The 25,961-nt window shown below is 40.5% G+C and overlaps 1 protein-coding gene and 1 long non-coding RNA gene across 2 annotated transcripts; one reads left to right on the top strand and one right to left on the bottom strand.

The window, feature by feature from the left end:
* The first annotated feature begins 1,164 nt into the window (after positions 1-1,164).
* Positions 1,165-25,553, top strand: HCLS1 (hematopoietic cell-specific Lyn substrate 1). Its single transcript, XM_010970875.3, has 14 exons — positions 1,165-1,321; positions 4,823-4,906; positions 5,475-5,548; positions 11,808-11,937; positions 13,679-13,789; positions 15,632-15,686; positions 20,498-20,608; positions 21,260-21,315; positions 21,874-21,943; positions 23,052-23,263; positions 23,667-23,771; positions 24,302-24,557; positions 24,697-24,765; positions 24,964-25,553. The coding sequence occupies exons 2-14, from the start codon at positions 4,823-4,825 to the stop codon at positions 25,098-25,100; spliced, it is 1,470 nt and encodes a 489-aa protein (XP_010969177.1). The 5' UTR covers positions 1,165-1,321; the 3' UTR covers positions 25,101-25,553.
* LOC141577751 (uncharacterized) lies at positions 11,931-15,622 on the bottom strand. Its single transcript, XR_012507189.1, has 3 exons — positions 14,926-15,622; positions 13,843-13,988; positions 11,931-12,645 (listed from the first exon to the last, which is right to left on the bottom strand). It is a non-coding gene; the product is annotated as an uncharacterized LOC141577751 (long non-coding RNA).
* Positions 25,554-25,961: the final 408 nt, after the last annotated feature.

Raw genomic sequence — 25,961 nt, 5'->3', positions numbered from 1 at the left:
TGCTGCCATAATAAATAGGTTATGAAGTAGGAGAAATAATCAGTCTCTCCACTAGGCATAGAATCCTTAGATTTGGAAGTGACTAAAGTCTTAGATTCCTAATGCAGGATTCCCCTCCTCTATATCTTGGACAAATTTCATCCAGTTTCACTTGAATCCATTGGGAAGCTCACGGCTAAGCAAATCAGGTCAGAACTCTATGTCAATCAAGATTAGGAGAGGCTAGATCAGATAAGGTAACAAACACCCCCATATTCTCAGTAGCTAAAACAGCAATTATTTTTTAGGATTATTTTTTAGTCAAAGACTCCAAGTCCCTCACACAATGGATGGGGCTCTACTTGTGCTGTCATTAGTTGAGGACCCTGTCACCCAGGGACCCACACTGCCAGGGGAACCACTCAGGAGACCCGCAGGTTGCCTTGCTGGGCAGTGGGCTAAAGGGCACAGCAAAGCTTGAAGTCTCTCCACTGGGAAGTGATACATTTCACTTCTTACATTTCATTGGCCGAAACAAGGCCACCTGAGCAAGTCTGACTTCAAGAGGGAGGGGAGGGGCAGCAAATCTTGGTGAACAGTAATATCACAAAGACCTTCCGTCATCTGGTACAACCTAGTTCTTTAAGACTTCTCCCTATTATCTGGAAACAAATCTTTCTGAATTAGCTCAGACTTCTCACTGTCCCCTAAACAATCTCTAAACCTTCCTGCCTCCATGCCTTGCCTTTCCCTGTGAATTACTCCCTTCCATCTTTCAATTAATCAGTGTTTATTTGAACACCTACTATACACAAATGCCAGTGTTAAGTACTATGGGTAATGTATATGAGTTTCATTTTAAATCTTACCCTTCAAAATCCACATAAAAAATATTTTTTCCACTAAGCCTCTCTTAATTCCTTTAGTCCATATCAAATTCTCTCAGTTTCTTTACCATGACAGATGCAACTGCCCACCTCTTTAGGACACAGCTCTGTTGCATAGTGTTCTTTTATGTGCTTTCTGGCTGAATGTTTTGCTTCCCTGACCAGAGAGTAAGAGCAGCATTTTTTTATGACCTCTGGGACCCTCAAAGCCTTGCAAAAGAAGCGGTCCGGAGCATTTAATCCTTTTTTAATTTAAGTCCTAAGCAGAAGGAACTGACTCAAACTTCAGGAAGTTGCTGTGAGGACAGGGTGGCAGGAAATGACAGAAAACCTGAATACGGAACTGAACTGAAGCAGCAGCTCAGTTTCTTGCTCTGAGGTGGCAGCAGCCAGAGAGGAGCTGAGTGTCTACGTGAGGAGCTGGGAGCTGAGAGTGAACGCTTGCACTGTTAAAGGTGGGTACTCTGAGCCATGAGAAAGTTGTGGGGCACAGAAAAAGAGCTGAAGTGAGAGAAACCTACCTGGCTCTCAGTCCTTGCTGAGAGGTAAAGTCACTGCCAGTAGGCTTTTAACCTTTTATGGCCAGAAGGCCTGGGCATGAGTGGTTGTAGATAATGAGCATCTAGAGATGGAAATGAGGAGGCTTGAGCCCAGGGAACACAATTCAACAGCCATCCAGGACCCCTGGTTTCTGCTGACAGTCTACAACCCTCTCTAAGGCCCGTTGCTCCTAAGTACTGAGTTGGGAGGGGGACCACCGGAGATGAAGACCGTCTGTGCCCTGGGAGAGCTTATGGTCTGGCAGAGAGACAAAGCCCACAGGAGACACTGTAGCAGATCAGGAAGTGGTAATTGCTAATGTACAACAGTGCTGAGGACCAAGTGCTAAATGAAGGTTTGACTAGGGCAGGTTTCTGTGATTTTAGGATCACAGAATCCCAGATTGTCAGAAATGAAGGGGGCTTGATGGATTAGTGAGTTTAACCTCTTCATTTATTTTCCACTGGGGAAAACAATATTCAGGGATGTTCAATGATTTACCAAATTATTTAATATTCATAAATTGCCTAGCCTGGTACCTGGCAAATAAGAACATATTCTCTCTCTGTTGACCCCCTTACCCATGCTCCCACAAGGGCTTAGTAACAGAGCTGGGGGACCTTCTGATTCCCAGTCTGTGTACTTTACTGAGGCAGCCTTAAGATGAGGCCCTCGATTGTGCCTGATATCCTGGGCACCAGGCCTCACCGAGTTACTCTCCGGTCTCCCACCTCTAGAAAGCACTTCTTGGCTTCCCTGTTTTGGCCAGTGGCTCAAGGATGCTAATTGTCCCTATGTCAGAAACCCTTCCCTTTGTTTCAAAAATACATGAGGATGGGAGGCTTATGGGAGAATTAGGCTGAGATCTGGGATGAACTGCAAGGAAGAGGACAGGACCATCGGTCCTCACTGCTTCCTTATTACGAATATTTCAGAAACCTCTCTTTTCCAGTTTTCTGCATGAAGCCTTTTTTTGCAAAGGAGCCCAGGAGCCAGGACCATAAGTCTTATCTATGTGCCCCCACCCATTACTGTTGCCCCACAGGGGAAGGCAGAGCTGCACTTGGCAGGGATTCATCCCACAGTCCAGCTGACTCGGTCAATCTCAATCAATACTTCTCCGTGTCCTTTTTGCATCTTGTTAACCAGTCTACCCCCAAATTTCCCTTGAACTGGTTTCCAACAGGGTTTTCAAAGAGCTGGAGAAGGGGGGAGTTTTCAAGTAGGAAGGAAAATCGGAAAATCTGAGCTCCTGGCTAGAGAGAACAGAGGGTCCTTTAAAAGGCAGTGAAGAGCATGGAGAAGGAGACTGAGCAGGGATGGGTGGGCAGGGTGCTGCCAGCTAGTAAGTGGTATCAGGGTCAAGAGGTCACCATCAGAGAAGATGAGTACTGCCTGTTGTTTCCTCGTCACACCACAAGCCAGGATTTCCAAGATGTAGAGCACCTGTGCATCATCTCCTGCAGGCATGGCCAGGCCAGCAGAAACACTGGGGAAGCCCAGGTGGAAACAAGTTGGCATCCACTTCAACTGGTGTTCTCTCAATATTTCCTTAACATTTACTTAGTTAGTGAAAGTCTAATAATTCTTTTTTTTTTTTGTCTAACCTTTTTTTTTTATCATTTTTTATTGATTTATAATCATTTTACAATGTTGTGTCAAATTCCAGTGTAGAACACAATTTTTCAGTTATACATGAACATATATATATTCATTGTCACTTTTTTTTTCTCTGTGAGCTACCATAAGATCTTGCATATATTTCCCTGTGCTATACAGTATAATCTTGTTTATCTATTCTACAATTTTGAAATCCCAGTCTATCCCTTCCCACCCCCTGCCCCCTTGGCAACCACAGGTTTGTATTCTATGTCTATGAGTCTATTTCTGTTTTGTATTTATGCTTTGTTTGTTTGTTTTTTAGATTCCACATATGAGTGATCTCATATGGTATTTTTCATTCTCTTTCTGGCTTACTTCACTTAGAATGACATTCTCCAGGAGCATCCATGTTGCTGCAAATGGTGTTATGTTGTCAGTTTTTATGGCTGAATAGTATTCCATTGTATAAATGTACCACATCTTCTTTATCCAGTCACCTGTTGATGGACATTTAGGCTGTTTCCATGTCTTAATAATTCTTTTTTTTTTTTTTAACATTTTTTATTGATTTATTATCATTTTACAATGTTGTGTCAAATTCCAGTGTTCAGCACAATTTTTCAGTCATTCATGGACATATACACACTCATTGTCACATTTTTTTCTCTGTGAGTTATCATAACATTTTGTGTATATTTCCCTGTGCTATACAGTGTAGTCTATTCTACAATTTTGAAATCCCAGTCTATCCCTTCCCACCCTCCACCCCCCTGGTAACCACAAGTCTGTATTCTTTGTCTGTGAGTCTATTTCTGTCCTTTATTTACGCTTTGTTTTTGTTTGTTTGTTTGTTTTTGTTTTTGTTTTTTAGATTCCACATATGAGCGATCTCATATGGTATTTTTCTTTCTCTTTCTGGCTTACTTCACTTAGAATGACATTCTCTAGGAGCATCCATGTTGCTGCAAATGGCATTATGTTGTCGGTTTTTATGGCTGAGTAGTATTCCATTGTATAAATATACCACATCTTCTTTATCCAGTCACCTGTTGATGGACATTTAGGCTGTTTCCATGTCTTAATAATTCTTAATGCTCAAAATAAGTGACTTATTACATGCTCTTTTTTGAACCAGTAATCTTCAGAAATATAATGAAGCTGTTTTAAACAACTGAAGAAGAAATGACTTATTCTCAGCAAATAATGCATCCCCATGCATTGTTCAGTGTAGGAATTTCAGCTGAGTGCCCCTACTGACATGTGCAGCTGTGCAGTGGCCAGTCTTGGAGTGGGGATTAGAAAAATCCTCAGTAGAATTTATCAGGTTGTGGGGAGGAGTAGGGGCTCACTGCATAAAGAGCTGGACCAATATATATTTTGACAGCTGTGAAGTCGTTATGTAGATACCTGGGTGAAAGGATGCTACAGTTCCAAGGGTGTTCTAGCATCCCTCATTGACGATCATATCAAGCCACTGCCTGGCTGGCCTCTTGACAAAAGTGAAGATCCCAGCAGTTTTGACACCCAGGTTATTTAGTGTTACCTGCACCCATGATGACTTCTCTCTCTCCAGACTCAGGTGAGCTCAGGCCACATAAGTTTGTCTTAAGTAAATCCTCACCACCACCACCCCCACACACCCTCTAACTGAGCCAAAGTGCTTTCCTAAAACTTCCATCTGCTTTGCCTTAGGTTCTATTTTCTTCTAAGAAAAAATGGCAAGAAACATGGGGCTGCTCCATCACTGACTTTGCATTCTTGTTGCCTCCTCTTGATTTTTTAACCTAATCATTCCCATTTTCTGTCACCCTCAGATGTGGAAGTCTGTAGTAGGGCATGATGTATCTGTTTCCGTGGAGACCCAGGGTGATGACTGGGACACAGACCCTGACTTTGTGGTGAGTTTGGAAAGAGCTTTTCTTGGGCAATGAAGGACAGTGGGGAGGCATGTGGGCCACTCTGTAACATTTGAGGGCACTTAAAAAAAAGTCTGGGGCTGAGATAGCCTTCATTGTGGGACTGACTGGCAGGAAAGTTGGCTGTCAGGAGTGCAGCATGCATGATAGCCTGTGTTGAGGATGGAAAGAGACAGGTACAGAGGAGTTTGACATTGTGATTTACAGGCTACGTCAGGCTATGCTGAAGGAGCAGGTTAGCTGGGTCTCCTTCAGTCTATGAGCCTGGATTTGAGCTGGACATTTATAATTTGGGGGGACTGAGAAGTTGTAGAAGACCTCAAGAAGAAGATTTGAGAGATGCAGAGTAGGAATGGTGGTTTCAGAGCTCACCAGTTTAATTTCAGCATGGGGTCTAGGTGGGGTGAACACAGAGAGGAGTCAGAGTAAAGACCCTGACAGAGGGAAGCAGCTGATGTGGAGGCCAAGGGGGCATGTGTGTCAGCTGGGTGACCGCTCCCAGCCTGGCACATCTCTTGCATCACTTATAGCTGAGTGCTGTCTGTTGTAGAATGACATCTCTGAGAAGGAGCAACGGTGGGGAGCCAAGACCATCGAGGGCTCTGGACGTGCAGAGCACATCAAGTAGGTGCCAAAAGGACTGGGAGGAGGGAGAGAGGTATGGGAAGAGCCCAAGGAAAACTTGGAGACTCAAGAGAAGGTGACAGGGGAAGGAGAGAGAAATCCATGTGTGTGTGTGTCTTTGTTTCTACTTCAGTCTGTCCCTGTGTGTCCTATGTGTGTCACTGTGTATTGTTTCATGTCCCTCCTCTTATCCCCCCAACCCTGTTACTGTCTTTATTTCTCACCACTCTGCCATTTCCCCAAGTGGGTCTATTATTTTAAGTGTCTCTCCTCCTTCAGTAAGGCAGGAGGAGTTCAGAGAGGGAAGTGCTGCACTTGTATCATTTATTATTTATCCATCTACTCACAGAAATACAAATGTGTATCTGGACTGCAGGGTGACTTCAGATGGGCCAAGGAGGACCCAGTAAAATGTCAAAGTAAAGAGCTCAGAATAAATCCTGTAAAAAAGAGCACAATATGTCAGGCCCCATAACTGGCCTAAATGACTTTTAAAATAAAAGTTTGATTTTGACTACTTGACAGAAGTGGGAAGCCATGAATGCTAACACGAAGAAATATAACACTTGGAAAACTTGTTGACTAAAACTATTTAAGCAATGGTACTTAGAAGTCTTAAAGTTCATAACCAAATATTTAACCCGGAAAAAAAAAATGCAAAACAAAAAAACCCTCAGATACCACAAGAGAGAAGGAAGTTGCTCACAGACAAACCCAGGCGGTCTCTGTGGGATGTACTGTGTATCAGGATTGAGAGATTCCCTCTTCTTTCCATGGATTATTCAGAATCATCTAATCAAGGCTGTTTACTCTGGAGAGTGTCAGAATGTCCAATAGGAGTAGCAAGGTAGACAAAATGAACAGTATAACAGGAGCAAAATTAAAAAGTAAAAATCAACAGTCACACACAAATTGACAAAATTGATAATTTTTAGTTCCATTTTAACTTCCCTCCTCACTAACACCAATTTTTCACCTCATTTTCTTCTAGATTTTAGGTGTTAGTGGATGATCACATTGCACAAGCAACACACTATGAAAACTTGGCACATATTTGTACAATTTGATAATATTCAGTACTATGTGTTGTTGTTTAATCAGACATAAATGGTTTGTCTCAAGTGACTGTAATGAATATTATTTGTAAACAACCAAGCAATTCTGGAAGCAGTTGGAGAGTGAAAAAATGGGATAGGGTTGTGCAGGAAGCTTCTTTGATGCTCCTCTGTAGCTCATCCATCCTACCTAAGTTAAGACCCATTTCCCTTCTCTGAGTAAAGGCCGCTCAGCCCTAGTGTCCTGAGAACTGTTAAGATAAGGTGCAAACTCTCCTTGCACCTCTCCCCTTCCAGTGTCTGTCTCATGCAGAGCAGGAGTAGAACATTTTAAGGAAGACTCCTAAATCCCTGCCATGATCTTACAGAAAGAGCTTGAGTTTGGATATTTAGATTCAAATCACAGGTCTACAATTAGCAGCAGTGTGTATTAGACATACAACCTCTCTGCATCTCACTTATTTATCAAATGGGAATAATAAAACCTACCCTGCAGATGTATGGTTAGAATTCGAAGGACTAACATATACCGAGAGCAGTATTTAGCACCTCTCAGCAGCTCAATAATGTTATTCCTCTTTCCTGTTAATGTAGATGATTTGAATCAGCTTTTCTTCTAAAAGCCTAACATGAACATGTGAACAGATGACAATCTTCCTTCTTCCTAAATGACATTTACCTGGACTGTTGTGTTGCACAACCTAGTGTACATATTACTCCAACTTGACCCCTGGGGTTGTAAAATGTGGTGACCCTGGATCTGAATCTGATAGAATAAAGTGGAGACATTACACAAAAAAACCCACTCCCTCCCTTTCACCCAGGCTACTGAGGTGTAAAAGCCTGGTCTCTGTTAGTAACTAGCTGCGTGATCTTGGACAGGTCACTTTCCTCCCTGGTTCCCAGTCTTCCCATTGGGATCAAAAAGACTTCTAGAAGACCTTCCTGACATAAGTCTTTACTATTCTGCGATTCTTTCTGGCTAGTGTGGATGAAGGCAATCTTTCAGGTCAGATGGGAATCACCAAAGTCCTGGGAAAGAAGGGGGAAGTTGGAGAGCAGAACAGTAGCTGAGCTCAGATGACTGAAAGCAGGAAAAGGAAGTGATTGTGTTTCTCATTAATCTCACTACCATCCCCCACACCACGATCTTTCTTTTTTAGGTCTGCCTGAAACATATTTAGTTTGGGGAGTGGCTTGGTAATTCAGTGACTGGTTGAAAGGATTTTGTCCATCCCTCATCTATTGTAGAGAGGAGTCCTGGGCCAGGCAGCTCCAAGCAGCCTAGTGTTTCTTCGGGACTGCCTGGTTTTCAAGGGCTGTTGCCCTTTTCTCCATCTTCTTCTCACCACTCTTACTCGTGCTCATGTGCCTCTTTACAGTCAAGACCCCACCCCCAGACCTGGCCGGATGTAAACACTGATCTGCTCCTTGTCACTACAGATTAGTTTTGCCTGTCCTAGAATTTCATATACATGGAATAATATAGAATGTAGTCCTTTGTGTCTGTCCTCTTTCACTTGGCGTGGTAGTTTTGAGATCTGTTCATGGTCTTGTGTGTATCAGTCCTTTGCTCCTTCTTATTGTCAGGTAGTATCTCATTGTACAGATAAACTACAGTTTGGTTTATTACTCTCTTAATGAACATTTGGGTTGTTGACAATTTGGGGCTATTACAAATAAAGCTATCATGAACATTTGGGTCCAAATCTTTTCATTAACGTACATTTTTATTTCTCTTGGGAAAAACCTAAGAGTAGTAGAATTCCCAAGTCATATAAGTGTTATAACCTTTTAAGAACCTGCTAAACTGTTTTCTGAAAGGAATTTACCATTTTTCTTTCCTACCAATAATGTTTGGGTTTCAATTGCTCCAAGTCTTTGTCTACACTTGGTATTGTTACTCTTTTTAATTTTAACCATTCTTCTGAGTGTGTGGTGGTTTTAATTTGTATTTTCTGCTGACTAATTTTATTGAACATCTTTTTATATGCCATTCATGTATCTTCATATATCTTAATTTTGAAGTGTCTATTCAACTCTTTTCTCACTTTTAAAGTGAGTGGTTTGTATTCTTATTTGGTTTTAAGAACTCAATATATATATTGAGTTTTTATATTTTCTGGATACAAGTCTTTTGAGAGATATTTATTTTACAAATATTTTCTTCCAGAGCATAACTTGGCTTTATTTTATTAATGGCATCTTTTGGAAACCAGAAGATATTAATTATAATGAAGTCTACTTTATCAAAATTTTTGTGGTTAGTGTTGTATATGTCTAAGAAAATTTTACCTATTTCAAAATTGTGAAGTTTTTTTCCTATGTTTTACTCTAAAGGTTTATAGTTTCAACATTTATATTTAAGTCTATGATCTATTTCAGATTAGCTTTTGTGTAGAGTATGAGGCACAGACTGAGCTTCATTTTTTTGCATATGGATATTTCATTATTCCAACACCATTAAAAGCCTATTCTTTCCCCATTGACTGACCTCACATCTTTGACCATATACTTGTGGGTCTATTTCTAGACTATTTGATTAACTTACATGTCTGCTCTGACCCATACCATACTGCACTTCAACTTTGCTCTCCATTTGAAAAAAAATTTATTTTTACTCTTCTAAGACTTTACATTTGCAAATACATTTTAGAATTAGCTAGTCAATCGCTATAAAAATGCCCATTGGTATTTTATTGGGGTGGATTGAATTTATAGATCATTTTGGAGAGAACTGATATCTTAATGATCTTGAGTTTTCCAATCCATGAATATGGGTTATCTCTCCATTTATTTAGGTCTTCTTTAATTTTTTCAGAAATGTTTTTCTGTGTTCAGGTCTTGCACATATTTTGTTAAATTGATGCTAAAATATCTCGTGTTATTTCATGTAATGGTAAGTGGTATTTATTTTTAACTTTAAATTTCCAAATGTCTGTGGCTAGCATGTAGAAATAAAATTAATTTTGATAGTGATGTTGTCTCCTAGGACCTTGCCAAATGTAATTAATAGTTCCAATAGTACATTTTTGTAGATTCTTTAGGATTTTCTACATCTACAATCATTTCGTCTGTGAATAAACTCTTACAGTCTGAGTCGCTCACCTTTGCACTTGTACTTTTCTGATAAAAAAAATCCGTTCCTTTTCTCAGTTCATCTTTAAGGTCCTGGATTTCACTTGGTTTCTATAAACTGTATTGCTTTATCAATTCTAAGTTATTTTAAAACTTAAAATAGGCATCTGAGAGTTAATGTGTCAAAACTTTCTTAGGACTGCCAATTAGGGCATTGAATTATGATTTTTTGTTTTCCTCTCTATATCTTCCACCTGATCACTGTTGTCATACATGAATTACCTTTGTGTCCTCAGAGCCTAATAGTACCTCATACTCAAAAGTTTAATTAATATTTATTTAATAAAGGAATAATATAACTAACACATATTTAGAGTGGCTTCAGCTATATTCCAAATAATTGGATAAGAAGTTGGTCTTTGTTGGCCCCAACATTTTTATTCATATTATATTATCTACTGGCATGATTCTCTGACTAGCCTTGCTGTCATCTATTAAGTGGCTATTCCTGAATCTCATTTTCTTATCCCTTTCAAAAACTTGTTTCAACTATAAAATATTTATCACCCAGGTAACTGTCATTGGATTTATTAAAACTTTACATATTTTTCCCATTTGAAAGTAACATTTAGCCCCATCTTCTTTATTCTTCATCTGAATACTTTGATTGGGATATACTGGTCATTTACTTGTTCTTGGAACCAGTAAATTTTTGACACAGACAGATCTAAAGGGTCAGTGTAGTCAAACTAGCAACACGGAGTCTCTGCCCTCACTGCTGCCAGAGGGTTTAGAGCAGGCACGGGAACAGAGGGTTCTTCCAGCTCTTAGCTTCATTTCATCTGGTTCAAAGCCAGCTTTCTAAAATTAACTTTAACTAAAGCTGAGTAGGCTTTTTAAAAAGACCTTTGTTGGGCTCCTACTAGAAGGCCACCAGATGGATCTATTTGTCCATGAAAGAGGGGAATTTCTGCTGTGAGATGGACATTCTAGCTATAACCAATATATCTTGTTTTCCTGAGCTAGTGAAGTCTCAGTGATACCACTATCTCAGTTCCCTAAACCTCCATCTCTTGCTGCCAGAAGCCAGATTTTTTTTTTTTTTTTTTTTTTTGCCCAGGTATTTCTAAGAATTCCCGGCAGTCCTTGTATGTGCCCAGTATCAGTCCTGATTGTCATTACTGGTGCTAGTGTTGGTGCTGAGCTGTCACTTCATACCTTCAGGACAAACAGATATGCTCCCTACCCGTGTGGTAAAGGTGAAAGTGAAGTAAGAAGGGAAATGCCCCTTTCTGGTATTACATTTTCTTAGGGATAGAGGTTTCCCAAATCAAGTTTACTTGGGCCTTAAAGTGTTTCAACAATTAGCGATGAGAGTGAATTTTATTAGTGAGTTTTTTTTAGTTTTATTAGTTCTCTCAGGAATTATCAGATTTAGGGGTAGAGTAAAGGGCATTCATTTTTGACAAGAAAATACACAAAATACTTAATGTACAGACAAATTTTCCAATGCTACATTTTTCACAATCATCATTTTTAATGATTTCCTAGTGTGCCACTGAAAGGTAATATTGCAATTTACTTAACTATTACCCAATTTTCTGCCATATAAATTATTTCTTATTTCTTGCTATTAAATACAGTAGTTCATGTATATCATTAGCCATTAAGCTTTGCCATATTTAAAGTTATTTTCTTGGGGCAGACTTATAGGACAAGCGTGTGTGGGTAAACAGTATATGAATATCTTTGTGCTTCTTGAGGTAGAGTACTTACTTGCTAGACAGCAAATCCATTCAGAGAGAAAAACAACTTTTCAGTTACTAGAATATAGATATCACTGTCCTCTAATATTTAAGAACATGAAAAATAGGACTAAATTGCAGAAGGTTATTTACTGAGCAAAATAATAGACTAGAAGAAATGCAGTTATCTTATGGAGAGTTTATATCAGGTTCTATATGCAGACCACACGGACCCCTTACTCCCAGACCCAGCACTGGTATACCTTGGGTGCGGAGGTTATTACTAAAAATAAACAGAACACATTTCAATATTTCTATTTTTCTGGGAAGGAGGCTTGACTTCCCTGTGCCAGTGAGTCTCTGTGGTGTGGTTATTTCCAGCATCCACCAACTGAGGAACAAAGTGTCAGAGGAACATGATATTCTCAAGAAAAAGGAGATGGAATCAGGGCCCAAAGCATCCCATGGCTACGGAGGTCGGTTTGGGGTGGAAAGGGACCGCATGGACAAGGTGAGTTGCAAGGGGGATATTTGCTTAAAATAAGAAGAGTCATTTGTTGGTTTTGTGGTTTAAAACCTGTTCAAAAGTGAAATATTCATTTGGGTTTTAAAATAGAATGTCCACATATTATTTGTATCATTTTTTCCTTGATTACAACACGTAAGATATAGATGGGGGAAAATGGGAGCCAAGACTTTAGAAGGACTGGCCTATTGTAGGTCCCGCCACATTGTAACTCCTAGACTAAGGAGACAGGGAGCACAAGTAGAGAAGGGAAAAATTTGTTTTAAAATCATTTACTGCTCCTAAATATATGCATATTGTCTATGCTGTAAATTCTCTTATTGTTTTCTTCACTGTATATTTAGTGTTCTTTTTGTACCTATTTTATATAAAGCTTATGTGATTTGCACATAGGTATGAAAAATATTGATGTGAATTTATCCACCAGATACCCTCAAATATGAATATTATTTTAACTTACTCCATTAGAAACTATAAAAGTATGATAAAAGATGCTTGCATATTGAATCAGATTTTCCACTGACTTTCCTAACCTCAGAGATAAATATCTATTTCTACAAGAAAAAATGTTTAATTTCCGAGGAGAAAGAAATTTCAGTGAAAGCCTTTAGTTCACCCTCAAGAACTAAAGTTTTGTTTTGTTTTATCATTGTGTATAGTGTGGTGCAGGCATTGTATTCTCCCGCAGAATTCCTAGGAAAAAGTGAAAAAGATAAGCAGTCATTCATTCTCTTCTTTTTTAACTTTTGTTTTTAATGGGGGTACTGGGGATTGAACCCAGGACCTCATGCATGGTAAGCACATGCCCTACCATGGAGCTACACCCTCTCCCCCAACCCTTAGTCATTCATTCTTGAATTTAGCAAGCAACATTGACCTACACAGACCCCAAAATACTGCAAAATGACTTCCCAGGAGCTCATATAGGGCAGTGCCTCACCTCAACATCTGTACTGATATTTATCCCAACATAGAATTGGAAATACAGGAGGAAAAAGAAACTTTCTGATTTCTTCTTAGTTGAGAGCCTACAAGGTATCATTATTTGATTCAAAGTATTATTCAATTCCAAGATTATTAAAGTATCCATATCTAAATATTGAGTCATACCTTTGAAAACTAAGTAGAAAATAGTAGATGGAGGAAAAAGTGGAGGGGAATAGAAAAGAATTAAGTAATATTCCATCTGAGAATACTCACAGTATTGTCCGCCAACACCCTTCAGCATAAAGAGTCAGTCACTCTTAATCAGGGCTCAGGTAGCACTTCTGAACTTTGATGGTCATACAGGAGCAAAGATCAGAACAAGAGCACCTGGCTCTGTGAGTGAAATACTCAGTCCCGGCTATGGCATCTACATCTGGTCCCTCCACAATAACTACCCTCATTTCCATTTTGATGCACAAAGCCTTTTTGTTTCTGGTTTAAACACTGATCTGTCTACTTAGTCTCTATCCTTCTGGTTCTCAACCCATCCTATGGGAGTTTCCAAAATGATGGGTTCCTAGTGGTATTAAAGAAGAATCAGGATGGGCAAGGCTTCAGAAATAATCACATTGCCCTCCCATCACACATTCCTTGGCACTACTGTCAGAGGTTAGCAATCTGACCCATAATGGAATTTCTTGTATTCTCACATCTCATCCTTCTCTTCATCAATTTTTTTTTTTGTGTGTGTGTGTGGTCATTTTATCTCCTTACTCATTCTGACCTTGATTTTTCTCAGAGTGCTTTGGGCCATGAATACGTTGCTGAGGTAGAGAAGCACTCTTCTCAGACTGATGCTGCCAGAGGCTTTGGGGGCAAATACGGAGTTGAGAAGGACAGAGCAGACAAGGTAAGTGACAACTCTGTCCCTGCACCACCCAATTCAGATCAAGTGGGACTTACCAACCCTCACCCTTGAATGTGGGTCTATGCTTCTCCTGTGGAAAGACCAGGCAGGCAGTGGACTTGAGGAGGGTCCATCACGAGGAAAGCTCCTACACCTCCCTCAGCAAGTTCCTTGGTGCCAGGATTGGAGGCCATGTGTTGAACTGAAAGGTGTTAATTTAAATAAGACAAAGATTCTCAAACTCTGTTTGAAAAAAGAATCCCTAAGCCATTGGTTTTATCATACCTGTATGCATGAAGAGAGTAAGGGAAATTCTAAAACTCCTCCTTTGGTCAAACATCAAAACCTTATAAATATTTATGCCTTTCAGGAAAACAGAGATGTCAGCTTAATTATTATTCCAATGGCAGTAAATAATCAAGTAAAACAACTAACTGAGGTTACAACATTTTTAGAAGGTGGAGGTTACTTTTCACAGGATTTAGCCCCAACTCCCTGAAGTCCAGGTGTTTTCTACTCCTTTGTCAAAAAAGTATCTTAAAGAGAGAGAGGAAAAAAGGACAGCATGATTATGGATGATACAGTGGTCAGGAGAGTACCACTGATAACTCATTGATGATCTCATTTTCACACCTTAGGAGATCGGATTCTCTGAGCTCTTTTTTTTTTTTTTTTTTTTTTTTATGGTACAGAGTAGTGTCTCTTCCCCTGCAGCTGCACACAGAAAGGACATCTCCTTCACAGCTAGCTGAGATTTTTTTTTTCACCTGTAGTCATTAATAAGTGGGCCTGAATCCTAAAAGTTAAGTGTTAGAGTGTTATTTGCATTGTAAGGGAATTTAAAAAAAAACAGAAAAATTCAAAACATACTGTGAGAGAAAGGAAAAACACAGAGTAATTTTTAAAAGCAGAAATGGAATATGGAACATGTAATGTTCTCTAATCAGGATGAAATTTCCCTTCCATCTTGGTCCCCCTCCTGCCTTTGTCCAGTCTTTCATTGTTTTCTTTCATCTCCTGCCTCACCAGGGACAAACTGAATCACCTTAACAATCAGTGTGTCATGTAAATCAAGAAACAGTATATACTAATAGCTCTTAAGATGCAAAATCTAGACTTGCTTAGAGACTCATACTTACTCAGCTAGATGGGGGCACAGTTATGTGGTAGTTAGGTATTGTCCAATGTAGCCAGTCCTGAAGCAGCTAGGATCCAGACTTGCCTGGTTGCTTCTCATCCCATTGAAACCCACATCTCTGGGTTTCCACTGCTGTGTGGAAAAAGAGGAGAAGCACAGTATAATCAATTCAGTACAGCATGATAGCTCTCACAGGTGCATAGTGCTTTATGGTTCACAAGGCATTTTCCTAGCTCTTATTTCATTCTACTTTTGTGAGAATTAGGAAGAAAAGCATTAATTTACTGGTGACCCACACCATAAATATCTTGCCACATTTAGTCCTCACAATGTCCCAGATTAAGTGGAATCATCTCTCCCATTTCAGAGGTGAGGTTAATAGGGCAGGTATACCTATTTTCAATCCATATTTGAGGAGCCTGAGGCTCAGTAACATTAAAGGACCTACCTAACATTGTACAACTATAGATAGGGAAGGTGGCGCTGGGGTTTGGATCCAGAGCTGTCTGTGCCCAGAGCCCATGTTCACTGCTCTGGCGTATTCTGCCTCTATAACAGCCTCTCAGTGTACTGCTGTTTCTGTATTAAACTCCGTTCTCAGCTCTGAGCCCCTGTAACTAACCACTGGGCTAAGTGTAAGGGTAAGTGAGGGAGGGGAAAAACGGCCAGCTCTGACTCTAACCAATTCTCTCTCCTTGTCCCTGTAGTCAGCAGTTGGCTTTGATTACAAAGGAGAAGTGGAGAAACACACATCTCAGAAAGGCAAGGACCCTGCACTTCAGCCTTAGCAACGTGACTGACCAGACTGCTCAGACTTCAACTCCAGCAGCTGTCATCCACTCCCTTTAGTTCCATGACCCTGTTGACCACTATTTTATTTCTTTTTATCTTCTTTTCTCTTTGTTTTGTTTTGTTTTTGGTGGTTTTTTTTGTATACATATTTTTATTGAAGTACAGTCAGTTTACAATGTGGTGTTGATTTCTGGACAGCACAATGCTTCAGTCATACATGAACATACAGATATTCATTTTCATATTCTTTTCCACCATAAGTTACTATAAGATATTGACTATAGTCCCCTGTGCTATACAGTATGAACTTGTTTATCTATTTTATATATATATATTAGTTAGTGTCTGTTATTTCTCTTTAAATCCAAGCATATACTTGCTTCTTTCTCTTTTATCATTTTCTATGAGACTGGTCAAGTTTTCTTTAGTCCCCTTTCCCCTCTAATGGATTGAAAATAAGGTATTATCCTCCTTTATGTTAGGAAGTTATCCCTAGGTTTTAATATTCCTCTTTGACTTAAATTTAAAATCAATCACTAGCTCTTCCTAATACAGCAAAAATGTAGAATAACTTAATTATATTCCTTCTACATCATAGAGTCTTTGTACCAATTTGTTGTCCAGTATATTGGTTCCACGTGTTTGTTTTTAAACCTCACAAAAATTAATCATTCTGATTATGAGGTGAATGCTTATTTAAATTGACCGACATATTTACCAACTTCCTAGCTCATCATTGTTTACTGTATTTCATTGTTTCCTCCTTGAATCTTCTATTTCCTTCTTGCTAAAGTACATCCTTTGGTAATTATTTCAGTGAGAGTCTATGAAAGAATTCCCAGGCTTTGTCTAAAAAAAATATTTTGCTCCAGTCTTCATTGTTATTTTCCCATCATCGTGTTGAAGATACTGTTCCATCATCTCTGGCATTTGTCTTGGGTTAGTCTGATCATTATTCCTTTGTAGGTAACATGTCTTGTCTCTCCATTTTTTTTTGTTTTTTTTTTTTTCATGAAAAGTTTTCTTTTTGTCCTGATATTCTGAAATATCATCAGGCTATGTCTGGGTGTTGGATTTGTTTTTATTATTCTACCTGAGACTTATTTCTCCTCTTCAACCTGAGAAATAACTTTCAATGTGGGAAGTTATCAGGCATTTTTTCTTTGGCTACTGCCTCTCCTCTCTCTTCTTTTATTCTTTCTTTTGAAACTCAAGTTAGACATGTATTTGAACTTTTCATTCTCTTCTCAATCTCTCTCTTTTAAAGAGACTTTATATTTGTAGAGCAGTTTTAGGTTTGTAAGAAAGTTGAGAGGAAGGTACAGATATTTCCCATACACTACTGCCCCTCTACATGTATAGCCTCCCCCACTATCAACATCATTGACCATAAGGATACTCTTTTTTTATTTAAATCTTTTTTTTTTTTTTAACCAAGGACAATTCTACACTGACACATCAAAATCACCTGAAGTCCATAGTTTACTTTACCATAGTTCACTCTTGGTGTTGTACGTTCTTGGGGTTTGAACAAAAGTATAGGGACATATATCCATCATTATGTCATACAAAGTATTTTCAGTGCCCTAAAAATCCTCTTGCATGTTCATTTTCCCTACCCCTTAGCAACCACTGATTTTTTTCGTCTTGATAGTTTATATGTTTGGAATCATATACCACATAAGTTTTCCAGACTGGCTTCTTTCACTTAGTAATATGCATTTAAGTTTACTCCATATCTTTTCAAAGCTCGATAGCTAACTTCTTTTTAGTGCAAAATATTATTCATCTGGGTACACCACAATTTATTTATCCATTCACCTACTAAAGTACATCTTGGTTGCTTCCAAGTTTTGGTAACTATGAATAAAGCTGCTATAAACATCTGTGGCAAGTTTGTGTGTGGACATACATTTTCAACTCCTTTGGGTAAATACCAGGGAGTACAATTGTTGGATTCTACAGTAAGAGTATACTAAGTTTTATAAGAAGTTGCCAAACTGTCTTCCAAAGTGGCTGTACCATTTTGCATTCTCATTAACAATGTATGAAAGTTTCTGTTGCTCCACATCCTCACAAGTGCTTGGCGATGTGAGTGTTCTGGATTTTGGCCATTCTAATTGGTGTGTAATTAAAACAGTGGCATCCTGTTTTAATTTGTATTTCGCTGATGATACATGATGTAGAGCATCTTTTTATACACTTATTAGCCATATATGTATCTTCCAGTAAGATGTTTGTAAAGATATTTGGCCCATTTTTACCAAATTTGTGGACAGAAAATTGTTCATAGTATCATTTTATTATCCTTTTAATTTCATTGGCTTCTGTAGTGATGCAGCCTCTTTCACTTCTGATATCAGTAATTCATGTTCTCTCTCTTTTTCTTAGTTAGCCCGACTAGAGGTTTATCTATTTTATTGATTTTTTTCAAAGAATAAGCTTTAGGTTTCCTTGATTTTTCTCTATTCACTTCTTGTTTTTAATTTCATTGATTTTTTTTTTTTTTGCTCTAATTCTTCTGCTGACTTTGGATTTAATTTACTCTTCTTTTTTCTAGTTTCCTAAGGTGGGAACTTAAATGATTGATTTTAGATCTTTTTTTCTTTTCTAATAGATGCATTCAATGCTATAAATTTCTGCCTAAGCACTGCTTTCACTGCATCCTAGAACTTTTGATAAGTTACATTCTTGATGTCTCTTAATCTTTCTTCTCTATTTCTCTCTCTTTATCTCCCTGTATTGCATTCTGGGTAATTCCCTTGGATCTTTGTTAAGTTCTCTAATTCTCCCTTCAGCTATATTTAATTACCATTTAAGCTGTCCACTAAAAATTTTTAACTTTCTTTCAGATATTTTCACTTGTACAAGTTCCCTTTGATTTTATGGCAAATCTGCTGGTTCTTTTTCCATAATGCCTTGTTGCTTTCATTTTTTCCCTTTCTTTAAACTCTTTAATTACTTTAAGAATATTTATTTCATAATTTCTTTCACATTATTATATTATTTGCAGTTCTTGGGGCTGCCAATTCTTCTGTTTGATTATTCTTTTTTCCCTCATGGTTATTTATTTCTTTGATGGTTTGAAACTTTTGTTAACAAACTTATTTCAGTGAAAGGAAAGGGATGTTTGTTTTATGGGAGTTTTATATGCCCTGGGTTGAGAAAGTTTCCTATCAGAGAAATTCTGCCTCAGAATTCTGGCTGAATTCTCAGAAATTTCTGGCTGAGTTCTCAGAAATTTCTGGCTGAGTTCTAGGGGATCTTGATAGTAACAGACCATTTTTTTTCTCTGAGGTTTTTGTTTTCCATTATGAGTTCAATTTCTTAAATAGATATAGGTCTACCCGGTCTTTCAATTTTTTCTGAAGCCAGTTATTTTTCAATGTTATCTATGTTTTCAAATTTATTGGCTTAGATTCATTTATAGTATTCCCTTATTTTCGTTTTAACCTCTGTAAGATCTACAGTGATATTGTGATCAAAGAATATGATATTTCATATTTCAATTTTTTGAAATGTTTTGAGACTTTTTGAATGACAGGTATATAGTCTATCTTGGTAAATGTTCTATTTACATAGAAAAATGTGTATTGTGCAGTTTTGGGGTGCAGTATTCTGTAAATGTCAGTTAGGTCTTGTTGATAATGTTGTTTGGCTTTTCTATAATGTTAGATTATTTTTGTCCAAATTTTCTACTAATGAGAGAAGAGTGTTAAAATTTTCAACTATGAACATAGATTTGTCTGTTTTCCTTTCTGCTTTGCTTCATAAGTACGAATTCTGTTAATAGGTTTCTACCAGCATATACAGTCCTGATGAATGATGAGTTGTCCTCTATCATTGTGTTATGTCTCTCCTGCCTCTTATAATGCATTTTGTCTTGAGGTCCACTTTGTCTCATATTCATGCCGTCTTTCTGATGCTTACTTTTTCTGTGGTATAAATGTTCCTAGATCAGTATTCAATTAATTTCTTAGCTTAGAATTCCTGAATAATATAAGTATTATGAAATTGGAGTTTTGTATTCCACACACTTGGGTGTAGGCGTGGAGTTACCAAGCCTCAAAGGTAAAATTTCCTTCTCCACATGCTGAACAAACTGCAATTCTCCTCAGCATTTCCCTGGATAAATGAGTAGAACTTTACACGAGTGGGCAGAGTCTCAATTCCTGCTCTTCTTATCACTGTGTTATGTCTATTCTTGTATAGAAAGTAGAACCCCAGACTCTAGAATCCTAATCCTTAGGCAGTAATTTGGAACTTAAAATGGCTTGGGTTTTCTGTGTCAGCTCATAATTACCATTGTATCTACTATTTTGATTCATCTGTTTCTGGAGCCAGGAACTTTTTTCTTCTTTTCTTTTGAGATTCACTTTTTTTTTTTTTTTTTAAAAAGATTCTTGTACTTTAGCTGACATTGCTAAGTGTTTATTTGGGAGTAAGGAAAGGCACACGTTTCATATGCATCTGTCTTTTTCCCCCTGGAAGTCTCTTCTTACACTCTCTATACTTTCTCCTTCCTTGAAGAAGGGAGAAAATTGAAATGATCTTCTCATCTTGGAATGGAAGTAAAGGAGGAGAGGAAAAGAGTGAACAATGTTGAATTAAAGCTTGCAAAAGGTGGCTTGGTACACCATTTCTCTTTTATTCACCCATGCTCGAGCCCTGCTCTCTTCCCGGGTCCCTATCAGCCTGCACCCATCCCCCTGACTCCTCTCTTCCACAGCACTTCCCGGTGGGCTGACAGTGGGCTCTCATGACTGCTCCTTCCAACACAGATTACTCTCGCGGCTTTGGTGGCCGATACGGGATAGAGAAGGATAAACGAGACAAGGCCGCTCTGGGATATGACTACAAGGGAGAGACAGAAAAACATGAATCCCAGAGAGGTGAGTTGGGTTGGAGGGGAGGGAGGTCACAGAGTGCATAGGGCCTTCCTTCTGCCTTCCTGAAAGCTGACACGGAGGACCCAGAATACAGAGGGGCAGATGTGCAGTGGAAGTGGTGGGATGAAGAGTAAGTGTACATATTTGGGGGTAGTTCGGGGGAGACTAACAGGGGTAGAAGGGCGAACAGCAAGATTGGGACCAGGACAGAGGAAGGAGACTGAAGAGAAGGGCTCATTGGAAACAGGATGAAGATGGACCGGCACGAGAGCGATTTGCCTGTGAGTCTTAGAGGCCCCGCTGCTTCACGGAGAGAGGTCCCCTTCTTCCCTGGGACACAATGGGATAGCTGGGGTGCAGGCCCTCCTTAGTTTTTCCTGTTCCTCCCTTTATATTTTCCCCTTTTCTGTCATTTCTTTCTTTTTATTTTCCTCTTCCCATCCTTCTCCCCTCCATTCCCTCCCACCTGTTTTTCTCCCCCTGTTTTCTGTCTCCTCCCCATCCATGCCTCTCTCTGTCCTCTGATTCCCACACAGCCTGTCGATCTGTTTTCCTTATTCATGTCTTCTGGTCTTTCTTCCCACTTCTCCCTCTTCCTACACATTTCCAGCATTTTAACTCCTCTTATAACTCTCAGATCTTTCCATCCTGCAGATTATGCCAAGGGCTTTGGTGGTCAGTATGGAATCCAGAAGGACCGAGTGGATAAGGTAAACCAGTGGATAAGGTAAACCAGGACACCAGTGTCTTGAGAAGAGTTCCCTGAAGTGCATGGAGAAGAGTGAGGGGCCAAGCTGGGGAAAGGATGGGAAAAGCTAGATGCCCTGCTCTGTTCTCCTGGAGAGTGGCGGGAAGCAGAGAGAGACAGAGACAGATAAACTCCAGGGAAGGATGATTGAAATTTCATTGATTGCTTGGCATTGCTTAACTCAGTCTATAATCTCTTCCCACTCCATTCACTGTCTTCCCTTACACCTCTTCATGCTCCGGCCAGAGGCCCTGCTGCATCCCAGCAACTGGTTTTAGAGATGTGAGATTCCAGGAACACTGTGCTTTTAAAAAGGGGAGCTGATCCCACCAGTTTCAAACTTCTTTACCCCTCTCTCTGCCACAAAACAACAATATCTGAATACTCTATCCAACTGATGAGCATCAGATGGTTAGGGAGTTCTCCTGGAGTGGCTCCAATCCCCAGTACTGCCTTCTGGCTCATTAGTACTCCCTCCCCTGTCCCCCCACCCCCACTACATATACTCTTCTACCTGCAGAGTGCTGTTGGCTTCAATGAAATGGAGGCCCCAACCACAGCTTATAAGAAGACAACACCCACAGAGGCTGGTGAGTCTTAAGTCCCCGTCTCTCTGCTCCTCAACCTCCTCTCCCTTCTCATTCTTTCTTCTTCCTAGACTACCTTTTCCGTGCCTTTAACTACTAGATTAGCTGACGTAGACTTGACATCTACCCTCATATTCCCAGATTCTCTCTCCCAGAAAACTCAGGTTAAGTGGATAGAGAGAGTGACATTGGGGAAGAAACTGAGCAGAGTACACAGGAAAGGTGGGAGGGAGGGAACCAATTAGGAAGAATACATGGGGAAAGGTGCTTTCCGTGGGGGATGGAGGGTGGAGTTCAGTGGCCAGAGGGCATAAAGATTTAAGAAATGTGGACAGGGAAGGATGCAGGTTAAAGGACCAAGCTTTATGACTTAGAAAAGACAAGAGTCTGAGATCACATGGCCTGGCTGTATGAAAATCTAGGCTTCAGGATATGATATCACTTATAGGTGGAATCTAAAAAAATTAAAAAAAAAATAAGGACACAAATGAACAACTTATTATTTATAACTTAGATGACTGATTTCTTGAATATGTGTAAGCATATTTGACTGTCCTTTATGATTGGATCACCACATTCTATTGATTCTAATTTTGGCTTTATTCCTTTGATGCCTATGTAAGTTTAAAAAGCTAAAGCTCTAGAGACAATGATCTGTATGTATATGTAAACTAAAAAAAAAGTGCAGTATATGCAATATAATGTATATGTGTAGTCAAACTGTAATAATTCTTTTTGTGGGGGGCAGGGAGGTAATTAGGTTTTTTAGTTTATTTTTTTAGAAGGAGGTACTGGGGATTGAACCCAGGACCTCATGCATGCTAGGCTTGTGCTCTACCACTTGAGATATACCCTCCCCCTCAAACTGTAATAATTCTACCAAATAAAACTAAAAAAGGGAAAAAAAAAAGGAAAATCTAGGCTTCAGGGCTGCATCATCCTTCTATTATCCCCTTGTTCCTTCATCGATACCTCTTTGCCTCCCTTTCCATGAGCTCCCTCTCTGTCTGCCCTTCTCCTGGATATTTAGCTGACTCATCTTCTTCTTTCAAGCACCACTCCCTCACCTCCAACCCAAGACAACCCTGGTTTTTCTTGCCTGTGTCTGCAGCTTCTAGTGGTGCCCGGGGGCTGAAGGCAAAATTTGAGTCCATGGCTGAGGAAAAGAGGAAGCAGGAGGAAGAAGAGAAGGCACGGCAGATGGCCAGGCAGCAACAGGAGAGAAAGGCCCTGGTAAAGACAAGCCACATGGCTCAGCAGCCCGTGGCCACTTCGGAGGAGCCGGTGGCACCAGCCCCATTGCCCAAGAAAATCTCCTCAGATGTAAGTGCTTGGCCTTCTGGGATCCACATCCAGGATTCCTTGCCCAGACAGGAGCCTAAGGTGTGCAAATCCTTAGTAGAAAATAAGGCACAGGCCTCCCCAGTGTTAGGCAGAGTTTACAGCTGCTGCTGCAGGAAGATTTCAGTCTTACTATATAACTGAGCCTCATGTATGAGAATGTTAGGTGAAAAAAAAACAAGATTTACATAGTAAAACAGAAGCTAGGTCACCAGCCAGTGCAGCCAATTACTGTTGCAAGAACAAGAGGAAGGAGCTGTCATCTCAGGTTGGAGCCTGTCATGAGGGATGATTGATTTGAATTGACAGACATAGGAGGGGTGTTCCAGGTCAGCACGCGGGAGAAGTCTGCTTGCTCACTGGGGACATACTTCATTCTCCGCAGGCCTGGCCTCCAGCAGGGAGTTGTCCATCGTCAGAGCCTGAGCCCGTGAGAACCAGTAGGGAACACCCAGTGCCTGCCCTGCCTTCGAGGCAGCACCCCCCAGAGGTAAGCAGAGCCCCCAAAGGTTCTCAGCCCCTACCCCATCTCCTCATGTTGTAGTAGGTGGGCAGTAGAGGGTGATCACCCATCCTGGTTTGTCTGGGACTATCCTGGTCTTAGTGTTGGAATTCTTACATTCTGAGAAGTCACCCAGTCCAAGGCAGACTAGGACAGTTAGTCATCCGAGCTGTGGTGTTCCAAAGAAGGTTTTTTTTGGCTTTTGCTTCAGTGTTTTCCTGGTCTTCCAAGGAATCTGACTTGCTTCCCACTTCCCTCTCCTCATACCTTTTACACTACTCTTCTATCATCTCTTAGTAGGTATTTTGAGCGGGTGGGTGTAGGAGGAGGTTGAAGAATGAAGATGGATGAAAGACTGACTGTGTTCCCTAGGAGAGGCCGGTAGAAGGAGGCAAGGATGGAAAGTAGAAGTGGTGGCTTGGTGACAGGTAGCGTCTTAGCCGTCCTCCAGTGGGAGGTTTTGGAGAGGCAGCTCCTGGTGAATGGAAATCACCATGTTTCACACTGTCTCTTCTCAGGACAATGAGAAGCCCCCAGCTCTGCCCCCCAGGACTCCAGAAGTCTTCCAGCTGGAAGAAGAGCCAGTGTATGAAGAGGCACCTGAGCCCGAGCCCGAGCCCGAACCCGAGCCCGAGCCCGAGCCTGAGCCTGAGCCTGAGAATGACTATGAAGATGTTGGGGAGATGGACAAATGTGAGCAGAATGATGAATCAGAGGGAGACTATGAGGCTGTGATCGAGCCTGAGGATCCTTCATTCTCCTCCACTCTGGCTGGTGAGTGGTGGGGCAGCTCCTGAATTTGGTCAAGTCTAGGGGAGAGGAAGAGGAAGAAGAATGCCCTGTTACATGGAGGGACCTGTCTATTTTCCTTCTCCATGTTGCTGAAACCATGTTTATATTTCTCATTATGCAGGATCATCAGGCTGCCCGGCTGGGGCTGGGGCTGGGATCTCAGCTGTGGCCCTGTATGATTACCAAGGAGGTAGGTTGGGAGTGGCCTGAGGGTTCTGGTGCCTGGAGGCCCTTGGTACATGAGAGGGGGATGGACTCCAGGGAGTCAGAGTGGGACCCAGTCTTGGCATCAAGAACAAGCCTATTTGCCTCTCTGAGGTTTAAAGTGGGCACAGGAGTGGAGGGATTCCTGTCAACCATCCTAATATCCTGTCAATTTTATCCCCAGACGGAAGTGATGAGATTTCCTTTGATCCAGATGACATCATCACTGACATTGAGATGGTGGATGAGGGCTGGTGGCGGGGACGTTGCCACGGCCACTTTGGACTCTTCCCTGCAAATTATGTCAAGCTCCTCCAGTAACTGTCCCCTTCTGTCTTCTGCACTGTGACTTTCCATGTCCAAAGTGGCTCTGCCTCCACCCCTTCTCCATCCCTGCTGCAAGTGTCTAACAGGATGTCATGAGTTGCCTGAAGTTCTAGACAGACTTCCCTCTCCCTCTCCATTAGGGTGTGGGGCAGAGACAATATGAGGAAACGGGTCTCCATCCCCTCAGTGTCCTCTCTACCTTGGATGAATTCAGGAATGTTTATACTGTGGTCCTGCCTTCTTCCCCATGACTGCCACCTCAAACCCCCCAAGCTTTTCCTTCCTTTGCAGACTCTGAGCTTCCTGGGTTGCTTATCTGGGAAGGTATATCTATATTGCTTGACTTGCCTGGTTGTGCTATTTGTTCAATTTCCTTCTCTGCAGAGATATCTCTGAATCTTCTCTCTGCTCAGTCCTCAATTGGAAATAAAGTAGGATCATGACTCACCTCTATTCTGAGATAATTAATACTTTTTATGCAGCCCTCAATAGCCCTAACTCCCATGGTTCCAATTCTCCTTCCCTCTTTCAGGCATATCCAGAAAACTCCCTCCAACCACTGCCCATCACTCTGCACCCTGGATGTCAAGAGCTGTGCCTTTTCCTTAGACATTATACCCAGTCCAAAACAGATAGCCGTGAGGAATGGCAGTTAGATAGGGGAACAGGGGGCCAGGAAGTGTCCACAGACCGTTCACCTTCTATTGGTTTCAGCAGTTGTCAGAGGCCAGCCACCTTCTCCCTGGGAGTAATGACTACACTCTTTTAGGACATGATGATTCTTGAGGCAGAAGCATAAATTATGGGAAAAGAACAAGGAAAAGATTTGACCAACAGAAAAAGACTAAAGCTAAG

This window comes from Camelus bactrianus, chromosome 1, assembly GCF_048773025.1.
Source record: "Camelus bactrianus isolate YW-2024 breed Bactrian camel chromosome 1, ASM4877302v1, whole genome shotgun sequence".
NCBI classification, from domain to species: Eukaryota; Metazoa; Chordata; class Mammalia; order Artiodactyla; family Camelidae; genus Camelus; species Camelus bactrianus.
Note: the sequence above shows the minus strand (reverse complement) of the source record. Positions and strands in the feature narration are given on the sequence as shown.

Excerpts from the sequence above, each read along its gene's own strand:
- HCLS1 (XM_010970875.3), top strand. The coding sequence starts at position 4,823 with ATGTGGAAGTCTGTAGTAGGGCATGATGTATCTGTTTCCGTGGAGACC. Across the intron at positions 11,938-13,678 it reads AAAGGGACCGCATGGACAAG|AGTGCTTTGGGCCATGAATA; the intron begins GTGAGTTGCAAG and ends GATTTTTCTCAG. Across the intron at positions 24,766-24,963 it reads CCTGTATGATTACCAAGGAG|ACGGAAGTGATGAGATTTCC; the intron begins GTAGGTTGGGAG and ends TTTTATCCCCAG.